Below are 21,331 nucleotides of genomic sequence, written 5' to 3'. Positions count from 1 at the left end.
GAAACACCACCATTAATGCATTTAAGTCCATTTGAATTTTACTGTTTTGTTGCTTTCTGCATAAGTAGAGAACAGAAAATTACAAGTGCTTGTATCCACCCAACTGACTTCATATTTATGTGAACACAGAGGTTTGTTACATGACAATGGGCCTAAACACTGCATGGAAAAATGCAAAGTTCACAGAAAATGATCTTTAGTTTAATTTACAAGCTTCAGTCTGCATAGGGAATTCAATGACATCAGTGGATGAAAGAAAATAATTACACAGCTATGTTCCAGCTTATCCAGATAGCATGAAAGATTAAGGGTTTCAGATTTTCTTCTTCTGTCTATTCAGAATTTACTAAGAACTGAATTTTTAGATGTGACAGTTGCTTGCTGCCCTTTTAAACAGGCATTGATTTTTCTAGGAAAAGCTTTGTCCTTTAAGGGTAATAAGTGTATGTATTCTAGTAGAAAAAATCTAAGCTGAAAAGTTTTTAAGTTTTTTTTTTTTTTTAGTAAACCCATGCTCCCATCACAGCTCAGAAAACTATACAGTAAGCATTCAGCATCCCTGAAATTTTTTAGGCCTCACTACATTTCTCCAAACTTTCCCTAAGGCTGGCCAGAGCCAATTGACTGCATTTCTGCAGTTCTTGTACAAGCGGAAAAATGACATTTCAGCTGTGTGGAGGGGCTAGGATTTCTGCATCTTTTTTCATGTATAAACTACTGCTTTTAGGCTTACACACTAAATTCCTGTGTGGAATCCTTATAGGAAAAAAACCCCAAAAACATAATAAAAAGAAGAATCTACACACAGGCCCAAGACACTGACTATTCCCAACTGATAAAACTCCATATGTGAAGTCATGTACGTCACAAACACCTCCGTGGCATGCCAACTCTTCAGAAACTCCTGAAGTACAAAGATATGAATTCCAACAGGGAAAAATGTATTTTAATAAATCCTTATCAATGTGTAATATTACAGAAGTTACAAAACAGCAGCAGCAACTGAAAGCTGCCTGTGCTGTGGCTGGCTGACAGTACCTGCACTGCCAGCTCCACGCTTCCCTGACAATTAATTCCTGCTACGTTTTGGAAGGACGAGGAGTGACAAAGCCGAGTAAGATGAAAGGTCAGTTCAGCTTTTCACACCTTCACCTCTTTTCATCTATTGTCAAAGAATCTCTTCTGTTCTACAAACACCTTTCTATTTTTTGGAGCCTTCTGGAAGTCAGTTCTATACTGATGACATCGTTTCACTACCATGGATGAAATCATCCACAGAGCGCACGGATTTTTCACACAGCACTGCCTTGGGCAAGATCTTAAAAGGCAACAGAGCAGAAGACTCCGTGTTATTTAAATATGAAGAGAAGAACAATAATGAAATAAAAAATAAATCACTTTCAACAGAGCAACAACTGGAAGGGCAAACAGCAACAATTTCATGTTCAGCAGCACTTCTTAGCCTTGGCCAGCACTGTCTGTTTATATAACTGAAAGAAAGAATGCTGCCCTGAACTTGCCCATTATCCCACAGAAAAGGTATTGTGGGAATGTTAGCTTTTACCTGGCTAACTTCCAGATGCTGGCAGAAAAAAACGCCCTTTTAAAATTTTAGTCAACTGAAAAATACTTGACATTTTTCACATTTTACAATTATTCCAAGTTACGTATAAACTAACATAGGCCTTGAACTAAATCCATATAAAATGGTCATAGTAAGATGATGGACTGCTGTGCAAAAGAAGGAATCAAGGGGCTTCACAGCCAAACCAAACAGCCAGTACTGTATTACTCAAACCACAGCAGCTTTGCTGAAAGCAGGTAAATTTCTAGGATATGTCTGCAATGTCCATAAGAACACTTGCTGGACAATGAGAGCAGCAACTAAAAAAAAAGTGCCATCCCAATTTCAGGAATGCAGCCCAATGCTGAGAAGCTGAGCTGGCAACATGTGACCAAGATGTTGTTTGAACCCTGCATTCTGTCATACAGGTAATGAGAGAAAAATGCATCTTGCTATGCATCTAATATCTGCATGGGAAGCACAACAGAAACTGCAACAGAGAAAAATCACAGAATCATTTAGACTGAAAAATACCACCAAGATGATGAAGTGCAACCTGACACTGCCAAGACCATCACTACACAATGAGCCACGTGCCACACCTACAGGTCTTTGAGTTATCTCCAAGGACTCTGCCTCTACCAGTGCCCTGGGCAGCCTGTTTAAATGCTGACAAGCCTTTCTGTGAAGAAATTTTTCCTAATATCCAGTCTAAATCTTATAATGAAGGTGTAAAGGTAAGTACGGTCTCACCTCAGCCTCCTTTTCTCCAGAATAAATAACTGGACATACTTCAGCACCTCAAAGTAGTTTTTATTGTGAGGGGCCCACAGAACCACAGGATTCAAGGTGTGGCCTCACCAGTGCTACAGAGGACAATCAGTGCCCTGGTCCTCCTGGCCACACTACTGCTGATACAGCCCACGATGCCACCAGCCTTCTTGGCCACCTGGCAACACTGTGGCTCATGTTCAGCCACTCTTGACCAGTACCCCCAGGTCCTTTCCCACTGGACACTTTCCACCCACTCTGCCCTGAGCCTGGAGCTGCAGGGGGTTGTGACCCAAGGGCAGGAGCTGGCACTTGGCTTTCCTGAACCTCAGACTCACTGATCCATCCTGCCCAGATCCCTCTGCAGAGCCCTCGAGTCCTCCAGCCCAACTCAGTGTCATCTGAGGACTTGCAGAGAGTGCCCTCAATCCCCTCACCCAGGTCATCAATAAGAATATTAAATGGAACTGGAGAGAACGAAAGCACAGTAACTGTGGACTTGAGAAGACCCCAATACAAAATGAGCAAAAATCCCCTTTCTGTTTTAAACAGAAGGCATTTTTCTTGCTCTTTTCCATCTGGCACTTCAAGTAGCTGTCTTTACTTAACAGTCATCTTGAAGTTTTTAATAAGTCGTACAATGTGCAAACTCAAACTGAAAGAAATTATCCCTTACTTCTTCTCTTCCAAAGTTCAACTGTTAACTAAAAATAGCTCCCAATCATGTTTCTGCTTTGCATCCCAGCAGGAGCAAGGGTACCCAGTGCTGACACAACATTCCCATATTCCAGTGCACAGCACATGGAGCTGCAGCCTCCTCACTCACCAGTGCTCTGCTGGCTCATTTGCATGTGTGTCCTGTCAAGCTAATTGGCAAAATACAACTTCCCCATTCAAATATACAGGAGGGGTTTTTGCTGTTTGAAGAGGAAGAGCTTTAATGGTGGAAATTTTTAATTTGCAAAAAGCAAGCCCTTCAGTGACAGTGGAATGTTTTGCACAGCATTGTGTTCAGTCAAGCCACAGGCTGTTTTTAGTAAGTGCATTTACCTTAAGCCAGTTCACAAATGAAAGCTCACTGCCTCCCAAACTGTTTCTGTGTGGTAAAACAAGACACAAAAAGATTGACCAAGCACCTACTCAGAGCACCATTAACTACAGAATCCTAATTTGGTGCTATTTCCAACAGATCCCAGAGTGCTCTCCCAGGTAATCTCACCATCAGCTGCATGCACAAAATGCAGGCACAGAAAAATTAAGTGAATTATCTCAGGTCACTTCTGAGAATTCTCACAAATGTGACAGAACCACCATGAGCATCTGGGCAATTCCACAGCAACTTGGGACACCTGCTGCCACTGCCATCTCGGCTCCCTTCTCTCTTTCAATTCCCCTGGCAATAATTTGACCACATTTGCCCTGGAAGTCAGTACCTGCACTTGACTTCAGTAGTCAGTACTAAGATTTTTAGTAACCAGAAGCTTCTTCTACAACAAAGAAACAAAACAAAACAAAAAACCCAAAAAAACACACAAAAAAACCAAAACCAAAACAAAACAAAAAAAACCAAAACAAAACAAAAAAAAAAAACAACCCACAAACGAAACACCCCCCAAAAAACCAAACCACTAACTTAAAAACATCCTGAACAAACAAAAAACTTCAGGAAGGTGATTCAGTTCTCATGTAGGACATTGAATTCCTAACATAGGTCCTTCAGTGATGTTCCTTTTATAGAGAGGCACAAATCCCACACAAAGCAGCTGTATTTATGCTCAAGTGTGCTTCAAAACTAGAACACACATGCCTAACAATGTCATTGCAAAGTACAAAGTAATTTGGTCTTCCTGATTCCTAAATATCTTAATGCAAATGTGAAATAAGCTTAGTACACTTAGTCCCACTTCAGTTGCTTAAAAAGAGTTCAAACAGGCTTGCACTACCTTAACTAACTCCATTTAAAATCATACTTAAGTAAATGCAAGCCATTTCCCAGGTATTATATGGCTTATTCACTTTTTTCACTATGCACTCCTGTGATCAAAGACATCTTAGATGTAACAGGTGAGGTTATTTACTATTTATAAAAACAGCCACTGTTTAATATTCTTTTTAGAATCAGTCTTCTAAAATGAAAACTAATTTTTATTACTTCTCTTTGAAAATCTGAGAGAGAAGTAGATGATTTTGACATCATTTTTTCCTGCACCAAAAAAGAAAAATCCCCTTCTGCCAATAAATCTTTAGGGCACTTCAATAGCTGCTGGAATTGTGTAAACACTTTAGAATATTCATCATTTCTATAAGAGAGTATCCCTTATAGAAATGACAGCAAAAAACCCCGAACTTAATTTTCAATTTCTTGGGAGTTTTTTTCTTTTTTTTCCCCTTGACTAGGGGTCTAAGAAAATAGTTTCTATTTATGTGTTTGTTAACAGATTTTTTAATGCATTTTTTTAAACAAAGCCACAAAGCTCAGAAAAATCACTAACAGAATTTAACAGACTTAAAAAACAGTTCAGATGGAAGATGGTAGCAAAGTTATGAAAATCAATGCAAAACTGCAATATTCACAGTACTTCAAGTTCTCAATTACTGGCTCCATGCAAGACACTCTTTTGTACTTTCTTAATTCACAGGACTAAGAAAATAAGACTCATGATTTTGGAGAGTTCCCATAATCCTGAGTCTTTCAACTGAGTGGCAGAACTCGTTCCTCAACTGCAATAAGGAAACAAACCAATCTTTGAACAACATTTTGGTAGAAGTGTTATCCTGCAATAACTCAGGTTTAGTGTGGAGGATGCAGCCAGAATCCTTTCAATTTGTGAGCCCACTCCAACTCCCATCAATACCAACCAGAAGCTGGATAATTCAATGTCCTGCAGGATCCAAATCTGTTAAGACAGGAAAAGTTGTGCCTGCAGCTTGCTGCTCTCCTAATTTCTACTAAAAACCTTTTCTATTTCTTTCTCTAAGGAGATGGTTCACTGCTAAATACACAATGCTGGTTTTAAATTTTAGATGGCTGCAGGGTGGTCACAAGTCAAATGCCAAGAATATTTGCACACCTCTCTATTTACAGTAAGAAGGAAAATCATCTGGATTCAAGGATTCAAAACACAAGATCTTTTGAACAAAGACATGGTAAGACAAAGCCTTGAACAGAAGTCTGCCAAATACAAACAGCACACATAACCAGCCCCAAAAGGCAATGTATTGTGAAACCTTTCAAAGCCATACAATACTACAGGAATTAAGTAAACTTAAAGCTCCCCTGCAATAGTCTCGTCATAGCTAATTTGTGATTTCCTGTACGCTCAGTACTAACAGCACAATGGAGCCTCTATTGTGGGCCTCCTCCCACAAGCTTTTGAAAAATGCAAGACATTCTTTTTATCTGGACTGGCGTGGCTAAAATACATCGAGCTCTACATAGATAAAAGGTCATTTTAGAAGCTGCTTCTGCTCATAAAACTAAAAAATGAAAATGTGCTGCCTGGTGGTGCCGAGTTTAAAGTTCACAAAGGAGCAGTGCTGTTTAGCCACTGCTGACCACGGATCTGAGGCAGGGCAGATGAAGGAAACCACTTTGGTTTTAGGGCAACAAGAGAAGATTCCACACTGAGAACTCTGCAAATTCAACACAATTCAAATCAGCTTTGAGAGTCTCGCAGGAGCTGGAAAAAATGAATGAAAATTTGACAGAATTCATGGGATAAAGCAACCAGTACTAACTGCACATCTTGATTGAGGGTGAAGGTATTAAGTCCTTTAGGTGCAAGTAACTAGTTTATGGAGGTACTAAAAATGGATATTGCATACTCTTTATCTCAAAGGATCCTGAAAGCTAACACAAGCCAACCAAAATGAACAAGATTTTCTGCTGGTAGCAGAAATGAAAGACAATAATCCTGGCACAGGACAGGCTGGGAAAAAAGCACAACCAGCACAGACAGTATGCAGACAGAGTATGCAGGAGAGAATTTGGTCCGGATGCAAACCAAAACCTAAAATGCTGCAGAGGCTTTGATCAGCACCTTAATGACCTTCCTTAGTAAAAAAATAATGTGTTAAAATGGAATTAGCTGCCCAGCTCCAGTCAGCATGGGAACACACACATACAACACTGAATTACTCAAGATCACTTCTCAGTAACCCTGATTATATGAATGGGAAAATCAACGACATGAGAAAGGCTGTGATACACATTAATACTGTTCACTGAAGCACCAGACACACATTAAGATGGTTGGTAGACCACAAATGTGAAAACGCTCATTACCCAGTTGAAAATAAACAGTTTAACATATCTGGTACAACACATTAAAGTGAAAAAATATTTAAGTATCAGTTTAAGAGTTTGGAGACTGGCTTGTGGTTATCTCTACTAAACACTTTTGTCCTGCATGACTCTGCAAAGACTGAAGCTATGCACTCAGCAAGAGACAAACTGGCTGCAACCATCTAATGAAATTTGACTCATCTGGGAATTTTGATGAACTGCTCCACACCAGTGTTTCTGCTAAGCCATATATTTTCCTTGCAGGATTGAGAGTGCTGCAAATATGCAAAAAGCAACATCAATTTTGGACTGTTTGGCTTAAAATAGAAGGTTAATTCTGAAAATCCATATTCAGGTAAAAATACCACAGAAGCTGATGGAAACTTTGCAATTATAAATTAAAGGAACAGGGATCTGCATCAATGGCACAGTCATTACCGTCTGTCAGCCCCCAGGAGCACCTCTTGCTGACTGTAAGTCTGACTAAGAACTGCCTGGGGCAGTTCTCTCTTCCTACAAACCCTCCTGCACATCAGCCCAATCCAACTGGAGAGCACACATCCTGGTACAGCTCCTTTCTGGCTCATTCTCCCAACTTCTGACTCACCCAAGTGCTATGATGACATTTTGCAGAGTGAAAAAAATCTATGTGTAGCAGCAGATGATGAAAATCCCCTGCAGTGCTGCTTCTCTCCTGGCTCTTTTCTGAGCTCTGCCTGGCCAGTGCACTGTCTGAGCATGCTGCAGGACAGCCCGCTGGCCATTCCCCTGCCTGGCTGGGCACACAGGGCTTCAAGGGACACAGTGCATGCTCCTGCCACAGGACAGGAACACAGCTCGATGGGAATGCAGCAGGGACAGCCTTGGAGACTCCCACTTGCCATTCCTGCTGTCATCACGTGGCAGTCACAGGCTAATTTTCCTATTGATCATGTTTGGAGGGTGGAAGAGAAGAACAATCTGCCACATTGCAGCATCAACAGCAGCAAGCCCAGCTTCCAGAGACTCTGCCATGAGCAAAACTGAAAGCAGGACCACTCTCTTCTGCTGCCCCAAGAGCTCAGATTTTCTAAATCACTATCTGCCCTGACTGCCCAACAACCTGTGGGTGAGGGCCTACATCCCTTCTGCACAAACCCAGACACATTCAGGTAATTGTGCAGCACACTGGGCTGCCCACCGTGGCTTCCCCCACTACAGACATTTCTCACCTCAGAAGGTCACACGTGAACCAAGCACAGAAGGTGCCAAAGCAACGCCTGCTCTAAAAGGCAGCAGAAGTTGTGCTCTTGTCATGTTCTACATAGCAGTGTGAGAATTCATTGCTATTAAAGCTTTCAGCACATCCTGCCAGGACAGAACTCCCACCCCCCTGATCACAGGGTGTGCCTGTGTCCCACAGCAGAAGATGGAATCTATCAAAAAATACTGGTGCTGTTCAGGAAGACTGTTAGAGCACATCCAACAATACAGAGTTTGGACTGCACACAGGAATCTGGAACTGTGACTCAAGTCAAGAAATGTTTCCCTGCTTCCTTCCTTTTTTTTTTTTTTTTTGAGTTGGCATCAGAGCTCCCCTAAATAGACCAAAAGGAGAGGAGGGGTAACGTGGTGAGCTCTGGCACACAGGCAGAAAGCGTGAACAACTTTCACTGCAGACTTATGTAACTTTGCTGGTGGTGACACAACTCGCTGAAGGGTGGTTTAGGCACGGATAAGGGAAATCCACTGACCTGTAAACAGAACTATTAAAAAATATGCTTTGAAATACCCCACATAAAGCAAAATTATATAATCACATTGCCTCGTGTTTGAATACTGAAACGACAAAGGCTTCATATGCAACAGAAATGAAAGCTTTCTATTAATACCTCAACTTGAGAATTAGCTGAACAATTGTCCCCAGTCCCCAGGGCCAGCTTTTTCTGCTTTCTGCATAGGATCCCTTCTGGCTGACTACCCTGGAACATATACTGCAAAGAAGCTCCTCTAAAAGCCCCTTGAAAAAGGTAGGTATAAAAAAAAAAATGAAAATGCAAGGATAAGTAATAGTCATCCAAAATAAATACCAGCATGAAACATGCTATTGTATTAGCTACACTTAGCTCAAATAAAAAAAATAAAAAAATCAAACAATGTCAATTTTCAATTATGTTGATTAGAAACAATCTGGATAATTAGTAAATAGAATAATAATATAGGAACCATGATATGTTTGAAATGAAGTGACAGAAATATTCCAGAAGAGAGAACAAGCTAATTCATAATCTTCCTCAAAAATTAATTTCTCATTCTGCTATAGAAAACATAAACACTTTGTTTTGCACATCAAAAAACAATTAACCTATTCATCTAAGGCACATATGTTTTTCAGGAAAGGTTTTTTGAGCAACTTTTTTTTTATTTGGTGTTTAATTTTACCTTGTAATTTTTTTTTTTTTAATGATCATTTCATTATTGCTGGAACATCCATAGGGGTAAAGACCCAGGTTAAGGCAGGCAAGCATCCCTGGGCCGTTTTCAGTGGGCAGAGCCTGAGGGTGGGGCTGGGGAACCCAGATCCAGATCCTCCCATCCTGACACACCACAGATTGCAGCTACTGCATGGCACAAATTAGAGGAGCCCAGGGACTCTCCCCTGTTCCTCCAGGAACCAGAGAGGTCTCTGGTCATGTTAAAAAACAATCTGAAGTTTTTACCCAGTTCAACCACCAAATTAAAGCTGAATACCAAAGGGCCCCAAAAGCACCAAAAATGAGTCTAATCTGGGGACTCTCAGCACCTTTTTTGTGTTATGAACAATTTGGGATGCACCATCACATGAGGCCACACACCTGTTTAAGTCAGCCAACACTTGGATGCTGCCAGAGTCCCAAAACACTCCTGATCACCTTAATCATTTGGGGAGATGGGCTGAGGATCAATGTGCACTGGAAAAGATCCTGTCCTAACACAGCTCGGAGATCCTAAACCACAACTGGAAGAGCCACTGAACTTCTCCAGTACTCCCAGAGGAATACTGGTGAGGGAGCAAAGGGTTACATTTCAGCAGGAAATGTTAATTTTAGATTTATCTGCAATGCATGTTTTCCTGATCAATTCATAGACTAAAATGAATCATCATCTTTGCTCTTGAGGCAACAGGGGAGAAAGAGACCCAAAACTACAGCTGGGAATTTGTTTTCCCAAGCTGTAAATCCATTGCTCCTGTGTCTGGGAGTGAGAAAGCACGTGCAGCTGAGGAACTAAGGCTAAAGGGCTCTGTACTACAACTTTTATCCTCACCTTAAATTTTAGGGCACGTATTAAGAGTGTAACTTCATCTCTACTCTCACACTAAATAAATAATTATGGGGCCAGAAGGTGAGGGATCCTCAGAGGAGGCTGCTACACTGCTGCACTGCCAACTGCTCTGGGATTTGAAAGCTTGACACATGCTGGAGTATCACCTCATCAATGCTCCCAGCTGGCTTGGGAGGCAAAAACCTGACTACTACTCTTAAAGGCAGGTCTCACACACGAGCAGCCAAGTGCTCCAGATAAGCTTCAAGAAACACAGTTATTACTAATGAATGGTACGTAAGTCAAAACAAAATGGCAACAAGAACTTTTAGCCCGAAACATCAGCACAGTTTCAAGTTTTAATTCTCTCATCTGAAATACCGTTGTATTTCAAATAAGAGAATTAAAGATCATGCTGCTTCTCAGCATCTTTGCTTAAAAGACATTAAAATCTGTGCCTTTGTACAAACTCACTGCTGTTCAAACTGCTTTCTAGTAAAATAAGCTTTTTTTTTCTTCCATATTCACAGTATTTACATAAAACGAGGTACTTGGGGAGAATGTCAGTTTTCTACCCAAAAGGGATGACCCAGCCTAGTCAGTGATCTGCAGTAGATGTTCTTATTTCATAATGAGGGATTGACTTTATGCTTCAAAACGTTGGCAAGCGCACTACTGCATCTGTATGACAGCACTTCACAGTGAGCAGCCCAATCCTAATCTCTCGGATCACACTTTTGGCTAAGAGCTGCAATCCCCTCTGTTTACACTGCAAATAAAACAATAGCTCTCAGAAACGGAGAGATTAATAAATTGAAGGATCACACATTTCTAACAAAGGGCAGACGCTATTTTATCTTTATGATGCAGAAGAACAAGCCAAGAGGTAACCAAAGTGACAAGCATAAGGGCACCTGTAATTTGTTTTATCATGCTATCAGAACTCCATAGGATGACAAACTATCACAGCATATACAATATTTACCATGAGGAGCTTTCTGCACGTAGTGTACTGCGTGCTCAGAAGCTGCATGCTCCAGCTACTCCTTAACTACGTATGACAACACTCAACTGCAAAATTCACAGAGGTGACTGGAGGAGTTTCATTTCAAAATAGCAGTTTCATTGACTAAACTCTTCTACTGAGCATCACTACAGCAGTTATCAGGATTATTACTATTTTATTTGCCAGTTCAGTAATGAAATAACACATTCCCTGATGGAGAAACACTGAATCTGTATTATTTGGGGGATATGGGGGGTGTTTACAGAAGGACAGAGAACACACCACTGACTCTGCATCAATTTACACCCTCAGTGCCATCAAACAAACACTGAGAAGCTAAATTCACATCCCAAGTATTATTCTATATTAACAATGACAAAAATGAGGGAACAATTTATCTCTCCCATTTTCTCTTATCTGTTTATGAATTGCTGCCACCTCATAAACACCCATTTCTTGTCCAGGCTGGAAAAGAGGCAGGTTTGGGGCAGAGGGTTGTTTTGTTTCCTTTTGGTTTGAAATACACCAGCGAATTGCCAATGGGCAAAACATTTTGTCACTACCTCACTCTGGGGATGGCTGACATAATAATAAATTGAAGAGGATGCTATCTGTCAAACATTAAGGAATTCCAATATTGAAATCTTGCTGCCTTTGGGGGTCAATAAAGAGCAACATTATAAAAGACACTAAAGTTAGCAGTTTGGGCTGCTAATTTTACATGCCTGCTTCACCAACGCACAGCTAAAAATAGATAAAACAGATAAGAGCACAGAACAAAGAGATGCACTGGACAATTATCTTTCTGCTGGCAGTCTAATTTATACCCAGCTTTTTAACCCTTTTTATTTGTACAAGAAAGAGATTTTCAAAGTATTATTTAATGCAATCTCAATATGAAATTATTAAAAAATGTTTTATTTTTCTTAGTATTTTCTTGCTCCCTTCCTAGTGGAACAGAATAATGAGATTTAAAATATTTTAATAAGGCCATCAGGCTACTTGCCAAGGGGCTCGAATACTAAGTAAGAATATTTACATCTTTTAAGACCCTGGAGGAGGAATCAGTGCAATGCTCCTGAAACACGTATACACATCGCAAATATGACAGTTAATTTTAATTCACTGAAAAATCAAGCACTTCAGTTTATTAGGCCTCATTATTTTCAATGAGGCTAAAGGGATGATTATCTTTAGCTGCTCCAACGTGGCCTAAAAGCAAACATTCTTCCTGATAAGGACAACACCTACTAAAATATAAGGCACTGTGAAATTGTTCAATTTACGTTACAACAGGTGAAATTTTAAAAACTAGCACTGCTAACAATATTTTCCGCCATTATTCTGTCCATCTCGGTTCTATGACTTAAAACCTGACTTTTGAATTTAATTTTTAGAGGAAAACAAAGCAGCACAGCAGTCTGACTCATATCTACACTGTAAACAGGCTTATTCTATGCTTTGAAGCCTTCTTTTGGTAACATTTGCTTACAAAATGATAATGCTTATAAACAGAATCGACATTCTGTCTCCTTATGTCTGGGGGCAGGAAAAAAATCACCTTCACATTAACATGACAATTTATGCCCGGCAATTCTGGAGGCATCACCCTGTGCATATTATTCATGCTGCCTTAAAAAAACAACATCATAAATGCATGCTTTAAATAAGAAATAAATAAAAGTAAGGGAAAGAACGAAACAGAGAAATTGAGATTTAGGGGGAAGAGCCTTACCTCTGACACACAACCCGTCCGCAGCTCAGCCAAAACCATCCCACCACCAGCCAGGCCTTAAGCACTTTTTTACAGCAATAAAACGCCGCTTTTAAACTTCCTGTTTATCCAAACACCGGCCCAGCTTTCCTGCAGCTCGGAGCCGGCACCGCTCACCCCACGAGCGAGAGGGGGAACCCAACACCCCAAAGCTCCCTTGGGGGACCCAACACCCCAAAGCTCCCCTGGGGGACCCAACACTCCAAAGCTCCCCTGGGGGAACCCAACACCCCAAAGCTCCTCTGAGCATCCCAACACCCCAAAGCTCCCCTGGGAGACCCAACAACCCAAAGCTCCTCTGGGGGAACCCAACACCCCAAAGCTCCTCTGCGAGAACCCAACACCCCAAAGCTCCTCTGGGGGAACCCAACACCCCAAAGCTCCTCTGGGGGACCCAACACCCCAAAGCTCCTCTGGGGGAACCCAACACCCCAAAGCTCCCCCGGCGAACCCAACACCCCAAAGCTCCTCTGCGAGAACCCAACACCCCAAAGCTCCTCTGGGCATCCCAACACCCCAAAGCTCCCCTGGCGAACCCAACACCCCAAAGCTCCCCTGGCCAACCCAACACCCCAAAGCTCCCCTGGGGGAACCCAACACCCCAAAGCTCCCCTGGCGAACCCAACCCCCCAAAGCCCTCCGGGCCGCAGCTTCAGCGCCCTTTTGAGTTTGGTACTTCGGGACGACTCGCACCCCCCGCTCCTCCGCCTCTCGTTTTTATTTCCCTTTATGTTTTCACCCAACCTCAAAAAGCAGCCACCGGGCAAAGTTGCGCCGGCGCTGCGGCCGCCAGGGCAGCCCCCGGCCCGCGGCGGGGCCCGGAGCGGCGGTGACGGGCACACAAAGCGCGGTGGCGGCGGCCGCTCGTGTGTGTCCCCCCCCTCCGCCCCGCTCCCCGCCCGCCCCGCACCGCGGCGAACAGGCCGGATGGTTACCTAGAGGCAAGCCCTTGTTCAGGAGGTGCGAACTTCCCATGGAGGCGCCGCGCTCCTTCCGCGCCCGCCGCGGGGAGGAGGAGGACGATGAGGACGAGGAGGATGCCGGGGGGCAGCGCCGCTCGGAGCCGCCGCGGCAGCCGCGGCATATGGCGGCCGCTCCGTGGGCGCCCCCGAACTGAGCGGCGCCTCGAGGGGGGGGCGTGGGGGGGAGCGGCCGCCGCCGCCGCCGCCGCGCCCCCCAGACTCGATCTCCTGGTTCTAGGCGGGCGCCGAGAAGAACGAGACAGCGGGGCGGGCGAGCCTGGCTCGGCCGCGCGCAGCGAAACCGGGACCTGCCCTGGGACGCGATGTCGCCACTGCTTTGTTTTATTTTGTTCCGTTTTATTCCAACTTTGGCTAAGTTAACGCCGGCTGCCTGCACAGAGTCACAGAATGGGTCACTTTGGAAGGGATCACAGCGGGCCATCGAGTCCAACCTCCCTGCTCAAACGAGGTTTTCCCAGAGCGCATGGCTCAGGATTGCGTCCAGACGGGTCTGGAACATCTCCAGGGAGGGAGACTCCACACCCTCTCTGGACAATGTATTCCGGGTGCAGGCACTGCACAGGAAAGAGAAAGAAGTTCCCCCGCATGTTCAGGTGGAACTTTGCCCATCACTTTCTGCCCGCTCCTGGCATCCCAAAACATCAGCACGTTTGGTGTTTCGGCTAAGGCTGTTCCCTCACGAACTAACAGGAATGCAAAACAGCCCTAACGCTCTAATCTTGCCTCTGGAGTGGGCCAGTGCCTCCTGCAGCTCCCCTGATGCGCCCCAGAACTAACCCCGCGGTCTCCGCAGAGCCGGCACCGCCGCGAGCAGGGGCAGCTCTTAAAAAAAGAGCAGCGATTTGCCCAAAGTCAATGAATCCGAGGCTGATTTCTTCCCCACGGGAATGCTCCCATCGCGCCCACGTGGCCGCGGTCCCTCGGGGTCACCCCGCGCCCGCCATGCCCTCCCCGCCCGAACAGCGGCGGCGGCGGCCGACGCAAACCAAAGTGGTGGCGGCGCCCCCGCGGCCGCTGGGTCGGCTGACGGCGGCCCCGCCCGGGCGCGGTGAGGGAGCGGCGGCCGCCATGGCCCCGCCGCCTCCTGCCCCGCGGCTTTTCTTCTCCTCAGCGCCTGGAGCTCTGCTCCAGCCCTCCCAGAAACTTTCCCTCTACTGGCACAGCTGCCCCTTCCTCCTTCCCAGCCGCGGGCGGGAAGCGGAGCCGCGGCCGTTCGCTCGTCCGTCCCCACCCACAGCCCAGCCCAGCCCAGCCCGGCAGCGAACATCCCTTATCTGGGTTTTTCCAGAAATAAAACGATCGTTTCCTGTTAGCAAACGGCCCCGGCATCCGTCAGGGAGCCGGACCCTCTCGGATAAAGACAGACACTCCTGGGTAGCAAACACGAGCAATTCGCTGGGAGAACGGACAGGGCTGTAGATTTTCCCCGGGGTTTTTTGGGAGTTGGTTTGCCTATGAGGGGAATATTTGAACCCAGAGGTTATGAAGGGTGGTTTCAGCCGCCGAGTTGTGTGGATTTCAGGAATCCGTTCAGGACACAACTCAAGGCTTTTAGCATACAGGCAGCCTTCAGCAGCTTGGCTTCAGCTCCCTAATAATAACTTGTTTTCCTCCATCGTTTCCCAGGTACTGTGTCCCTTTCATGTGATTATCCACCGGGATTGGGAGGTAACTCCCAGGACAAGTTTATGCAGCCTCTGACTTATCTTCATTTTCCTCCTGTATTCCTGGGAAAGCCTTTTGTGGCTCAGCACAGACGTCTCAGACATGCCTCAAAGAACAGCTTCCCTAAATTCTCACTGTGCATCACCAGGGCAGCATCTAGCCAAGCGCCTCATGTGGGGTTTATATAAATAAATTTGGGTTTAATCACTTTAAAGTGGCTAACCACTTTATTGCCATTTATAGATGTTAGCAAAATATAAAAACACATACATATCAAAGCTCTAAGGAGAAAATAATTATTTTTTTCTCCCTCGCTGCTTCAGTTGCCATGTGGCAAAGTATCAGGAATGAGCATTAGGGGGTCAAACACGCTTAAACCACAAGAGAAATATCTGTGAATACCAATATGGATATAAAAATCTCCAGAAAAAGAAATTACTGGAGGAAAAGGAAAAAATCAAAAATGAAATTAAGAATTCAGTTGCATTTTTTCACAGAGAGACATAAACAGATCCAGGCACTGAGACCATGTCCTCAGTGGGGTTACATGACTGGGCAAATGTTTAGATCCAAACTGGAACTGCTGCTTCAGGGAGGGAGGGGAGTGTGGCGCAAAATATTATGACAAGGGGAGTGCTCTAAGTGAGGATAAGTTGGCATGATGAACAGATGGAGGATTCAATAACAGGAGGTTATTAATACTGCAGTTTGGTATTCTCTACGCTACTTCATGAAGGGATTCATATGCTTGCTCTTTTTCCTTTTCTGATTGTACACAGACCTAACAAATACACACACTGTAGGTAACACGGGACTCAGCTCCTCCCTGGCACACCCACCCCTAGTTCATGCTTCCTGGGAAAACATCGTGGGCTGGATCCTCGGCTGATGCTGGCTGGACCAGCAGCAGCAGCAAGCTGCACCTGCTGAAGGAAAGAGGTTATCTGACCCCATCTCCCCAGCCAAAAGGCCTCTGCACCCTGCTCGACAGCTGCCACAGGGCACCTGCTCTACAGAATAAACTATGCAGACTCTGAGGATGGAAAAGAACATGAAATAAGCAAAATTGAAGTTTTTCTTCAGAACACAATGCAGTGCTCTTTCTGCTTCAGAAAATGCAGCTCATTTTCCTCCAAATTCAGCCCCCCTCTCTTGCATGGCTGTCAGTGGCCTAGTTTTGGACTGGACATGAGAAAATCCAGGAGCAGGAGAGCTGACTCCAGCCAAGCCTCCGGTTGCCCCCATCTGTTTTGCTTCCTGCTTTCTCCAGCAGGTTGCCTCTGGATCACCTCACACTCAGTCATCTTCACAACTTTTACACCATGGCTCACAGAGCTGCAATACATCTTTCACAAAGCCTAACAATCCCCATCCTCTTATTGCATTTGGGCACTGCTGTTACTGCAATCTCTTTTTTCAACAGCAGTGTAACACAGCTGAGTGTCTTCTGTGCCCTGCACTAAGAATTATGGCATCTTTCAAAGCCCCCAAACTGTTTCTTGGCTTCTTAAGAGTCAGCTGGAGGAGCACATGTGCTGCAGAGCAAATACATTGTTTTAAGTGTATCTGTTAACAGCCACATGTATAATTTAAGTGCAAGTTTTATTCCCCTCAGAATGGGCAATCATAAGGGCATGACCTTGGGCTTTCACAAATTCAGTGCATTAGGATTCAGTATCTTTAGCAGATGTGACTTTGAAGATACTGAAAGAGGAAGTTTTACTGTTTTACCCCCTAAGCAATGAGCCAAGATACATGTTGAATGTTTTCTGAAGTGCATAGCGAGGTTTGACAATTTTCTTACACAAAGATACTGCTATTGTGTGCTTACAGATTTTCTTTGGTTTGTCACAGCCGTGCGTGCTGGTTCTTTCATGCATGATTTTGCTTTGTTATCAAACAGACGTCATTCATTTTAACACTTTTTAAAGCCATAAATTTAAAACCTTTATGCATTTTTAATCAAAATGCAAGATTATGTTTCAGTGGAATATCTTAACTTTTGTCAACAGTAAATCTTGCAGATGCTATTATGAGATCCTAGGAGAGATTTATGTCAGAAGAAAAGAATGGTTGGATAAAGCGGGCCCAACACTTAACCTTTATCCTAAAATACATTGTTTAAATGTATAATCAAACTAAGTCAATTCAATTTATTTAAAATCTGGAAAGAAAACTCTGCTTGGATTTAAATATTTCCTTAATTCTTTCACTTAGATCCTGAGAAGCATTTGTTTATATAACACAGAGAGAGATCAGCCTACTTTGATTTTGCAATTGCATATTTCAATTACAGCTTCTTTTTTTTTTTAGTTATAACTTCCCCTGTGTGCAACTTCCCACTGCAATAAGTTAATGCTTTCTAGTTCATGTGAAAGTCATTTTGGAGAAAAATCTTCAGCAGCTTTTGAGGGGAAAATGGGAAAAAAAGAATAACTGACTAAAGAGAACCACCGCATCTTTAAGAAATTGTGGTCATTGCAAGCATAAAATAAAATAGAGGACCTTCATCTACTGTTACAAAGAAGGTGAAGGATGAAAGTAGCAGATTAAAGTTCCACTTAATGAACAAGAAGTTCAGCTGTGTCAAACAATCAAAGTCATTTTGGAAATGCCAAATGTGCATTGCTCCTTTCTCAGACTCGAACAGCTCTACTACATCGATGCTGGAAATACAAAGTGAAAATGCTTGTAGTGAGCTGAATGAATGGAAGAATAAATTCCCTTCAAGCCACTGAACACAAAAACCCCTCTCTCTTCTGATGTTATCTGCATTAAGTGACTAAGGGATTTTCTTCTTGTTCTCACCCTCTTCATACAAGTGCTAAAAACACAAGAACCAGGGTGGAATTAAATCCTCCGCATTTTCTGGGTGTCGTGAAACGAGACGTACTATTTTCCATCTAGTCAGGAGGAGTTACCAGACCATCTCCAGGATGGTCTGTGTTCTGGCTGAAGAGAAAAAGAAGACAGAGATGAACAGCAGAAGAAACGTATCAAGAACCATTAGTGGATGTCAGCCATTGTCCATCTGTTCACAGTGGAATAAATCCAGACCTGAAGGAACAATTGCAACCTGCCCCATATGGCTCGCTCCCTTCTGCGCTGGCAGGGCTTCTTTGGGGATTTGACATTGGATGAGGTAAAGGAGAAGCAGCACAATCTGTGCTCCCAGGAATGAACAGCCAATTAACATGAAAGGACAAAAAATGGGTTAGTGACCCAGGGAAGGTTTTCTCCTCCTCACCTGTCTGAAATCTTACTCATTCAAACTGTGTAACTGGCATAGCTGAGGGTCCTGCTATTACTGAAATCTTAAAAATTTACATTTAGCTACTAACAAAATTCTGTGGACAGTGGGAATCCCTCAGTTGGTGAGACCACAGATCCAGTTGTCTCCCAAAGTGTTAAAGAAAGCATTTAGAATATATTACACTCACATTCCATTAAAAATTATAATGCACTATGCTTTCAACATAATGAACCAGTGTAACAACATTCTGCATTTACTTTTATAGAACTGGATTACTGAGGAGTAATTTACTTCTCAAGTTTTAAATCACTCTGGGCCTGGTCATGAAGCAAAGTGCTATTTTTTAGATGATTAAGGGAAGTAGTCTCTGGCCTATGCAGAATAGTATGAAATCTGACTGTCTCTTTAGAATTATAATGAGAAACAGATACTCTTTATGATGCTGCATTCTGCATGCAAAAAAATGAGATCTACATATTAAGGCAAACTGAAGGGATCAAAACCCACAAGTCTGTAGTAGATTCAGACTTATAAAATAACCTGTGTGGTGGTGGCAATTTCACAGGTAATATAGAAAAGAATGAACCATCCAATGGCCTAAACAGAACCAGTGGATGTCCTGAGTGAACTTGCTTCTGGAGTGTCTTACTGGGCTGCAGTGTCATTTGCACTCTACTGTCCTCCACCTCCTCTTGAGTTCTAACACACTTGGCATCTTATTTTTATCAAAGCTGCACAGCAAGTAGCCTGGGAAAAAAGCAAAAGTTGTATCAGAGATAGTTTTCAAGTTCTCAAACAATTATATTTGCATTTGTGACTGTCATTCATTCACTAGGTGGCACAAAAAGCATCATACTTCCTTGTTTCAAACACACACCACAAGACTGAGGATGCCCTCAAGAAAAACTAAACACATATGAAATCAAAGTCACATCTCACTAAGAATTTAGCTAGAGACTTTGCTCTGAAACTTAGCACAAGTCTTACCCATCTGAAAAACCAGCAAGGATACTAAAGGATGAAAAAAGCAGAACAGTGTTACGTGAAACTGTCCATTTGCTACAAAAGACCTTAAGCACAACCACACACTGAGATTATGTACATTCATGACATTGAAATGAACTCTCCTGCTTTGTCAAATTTTCTCGGGATGATGACAAGTTACCAGGCTTGAATTTCATCCTCTTCCAAACTGAGCACTGCCTTGTGCCACCATGAAATACTGCACTACCAGCATTCCACTATCACCTGCTGCTAAGATAAGAGAGTGGTTCATTAGTGAGCAAAAAGTGACCTCTAGTGAATCCCCCCACCAGCTCCTGAGGCACACGGCACCTCCCTGGCTGTCCCTGACTGATCACATCCCCCTCCAATTAAAATGTGGTCATGCTGCACCCCAACACCAGTCAGCAGCTGCACCCCATCACTCGAGCACTTCAGGTACCTGCAGTAACCCACACTGTGCACAGCAGCTGTAACAAGCAACAGAAGGCATTGGCACACTGAAAAAACCTGAACACATTTGCCTCAACAGAGTAAAACCTGCCCACTGATAACTGCTAGATAATTTAATGGGCTACAATAAAGCATGCAAGCTCTACGTGGAGATTAAAATGATTTCATTTAATTTAAAAAGCAGTATGTCCTGAAATTCGTAAACAAAATGAGAAAAACATCCTATTAAATATGCAAAAATAATACCAATGTCAGTGATCTTTGCACTCTTAAGAAAACAGGAAAACGAGAGTAGAGAATCACAGTAAGCAAAGAGACGGGCAGTGAAAATCAATTTCATATTTACAACATACAGAACAATATACAGGCTAGGCAATCCATTACAGTGAATGGTCGATGGTTTTAGACCAGTAAAAAGAAACCAGCAAGGTTTCATGTGTAAAACACATACCCCATTAGCCAAAGAAACATAATCCCATGTTCTCTGCCTCCGTATACCTGGTGACACACTAATATTTTTAACCTTCTCCTAATAAATTTATCTTTACCTAACAAACATCTATCAGAGGTTACTGAGAAGCCCATCTTTTTGCTTTTATTAAACCAAAATACTCTTGTGCAGCTCTTTTACTTCCTATTCTCAGGACTTAAAACGGAATAGCTGAAAAGTAAACTGCAACTTATCCCTATGCAAGACTCCCCAAGATATAATTCAGATCTGTAAGGGACAACAATTAGTGTGATTTACAGAGTGATGTGGAAAAAAAAATATATATATTGAAAACACCCCCTTTGTGTAGCTGAATAATGAGAGAGCAGCATGTTCTCCTAGCAGAAAGATCCCACGACTTATATTCATGTAACACAGAATGTCACTACAGAAGCAAAGGCGATTCAAAGAGGTGATAATCAGTATCAACAGATTTACTGCTATTTGAGCTGATCTGTACTGCCAAATACCCTGACTTACAGACTAAGGCAGCACTGAGCATTATGATAGGATGGTATTACTTAAAGATTAATGGATAAACTTTCCAAAGGCCTTATCATATTACATGAAGAAGATACTGCAGAGAGAACACATCTCATGGAAATGTTTGCTAAATCATTGTCTTTTTAACGGTTCAATTCCTCTACACAGGAAAAAACCATCTGACAGGGATGTTTTGTTGAATTTATATCACAGCACAGCACAACTCTGGTCCTACAAGTGTCTTCTGGGAACTCCATCATCTCACAACAACCATTACTCTCGACACAGCAGGATCACTGGTGCAATTTTAAACACAGCTC

The 21,331-nt window shown here is 43.1% G+C and overlaps 1 protein-coding gene across 6 annotated transcripts in view; it reads right to left on the bottom strand.

Annotated features, from left to right (window-relative positions):
• The window catches only part of CTBP1 (C-terminal binding protein 1), a 238,276-nt gene that overhangs the window by 52,729 nt on the left and 164,216 nt on the right, over positions 1–21,331 (bottom strand). For 2 of the 6 annotated variants that reach the window (XM_041402645.1, XM_041402646.1), the window contains exon 1: positions 13,618–13,804. The exons of 3 other annotated variants lie outside the window; for them this stretch is intronic. In XM_041402645.1, coding sequence (XP_041258579.1) covers positions 13,618–13,657 — 40 coding nt within the window. In that variant the 5' untranslated portion in view covers positions 13,658–13,804. Of the gene's footprint in view, positions 1–13,617; positions 13,805–21,331 lie in introns of those variants that run through there. One more of the 6 variants, XM_041402649.1, reaches the window with a different exon arrangement.

Source organism: Onychostruthus taczanowskii, unplaced genomic scaffold (genome assembly GCF_017590055.1).
Source record: "Onychostruthus taczanowskii isolate IOZ18803 unplaced genomic scaffold, ASM1759005v1 scaffold2, whole genome shotgun sequence".
In the NCBI taxonomy this organism is placed as follows: domain Eukaryota; kingdom Metazoa; phylum Chordata; class Aves; order Passeriformes; family Passeridae; genus Onychostruthus; species Onychostruthus taczanowskii.
The sequence above is the reverse complement of the archived record's forward strand: the minus strand, read 5'-3'. Positions and strand labels throughout refer to the sequence as shown.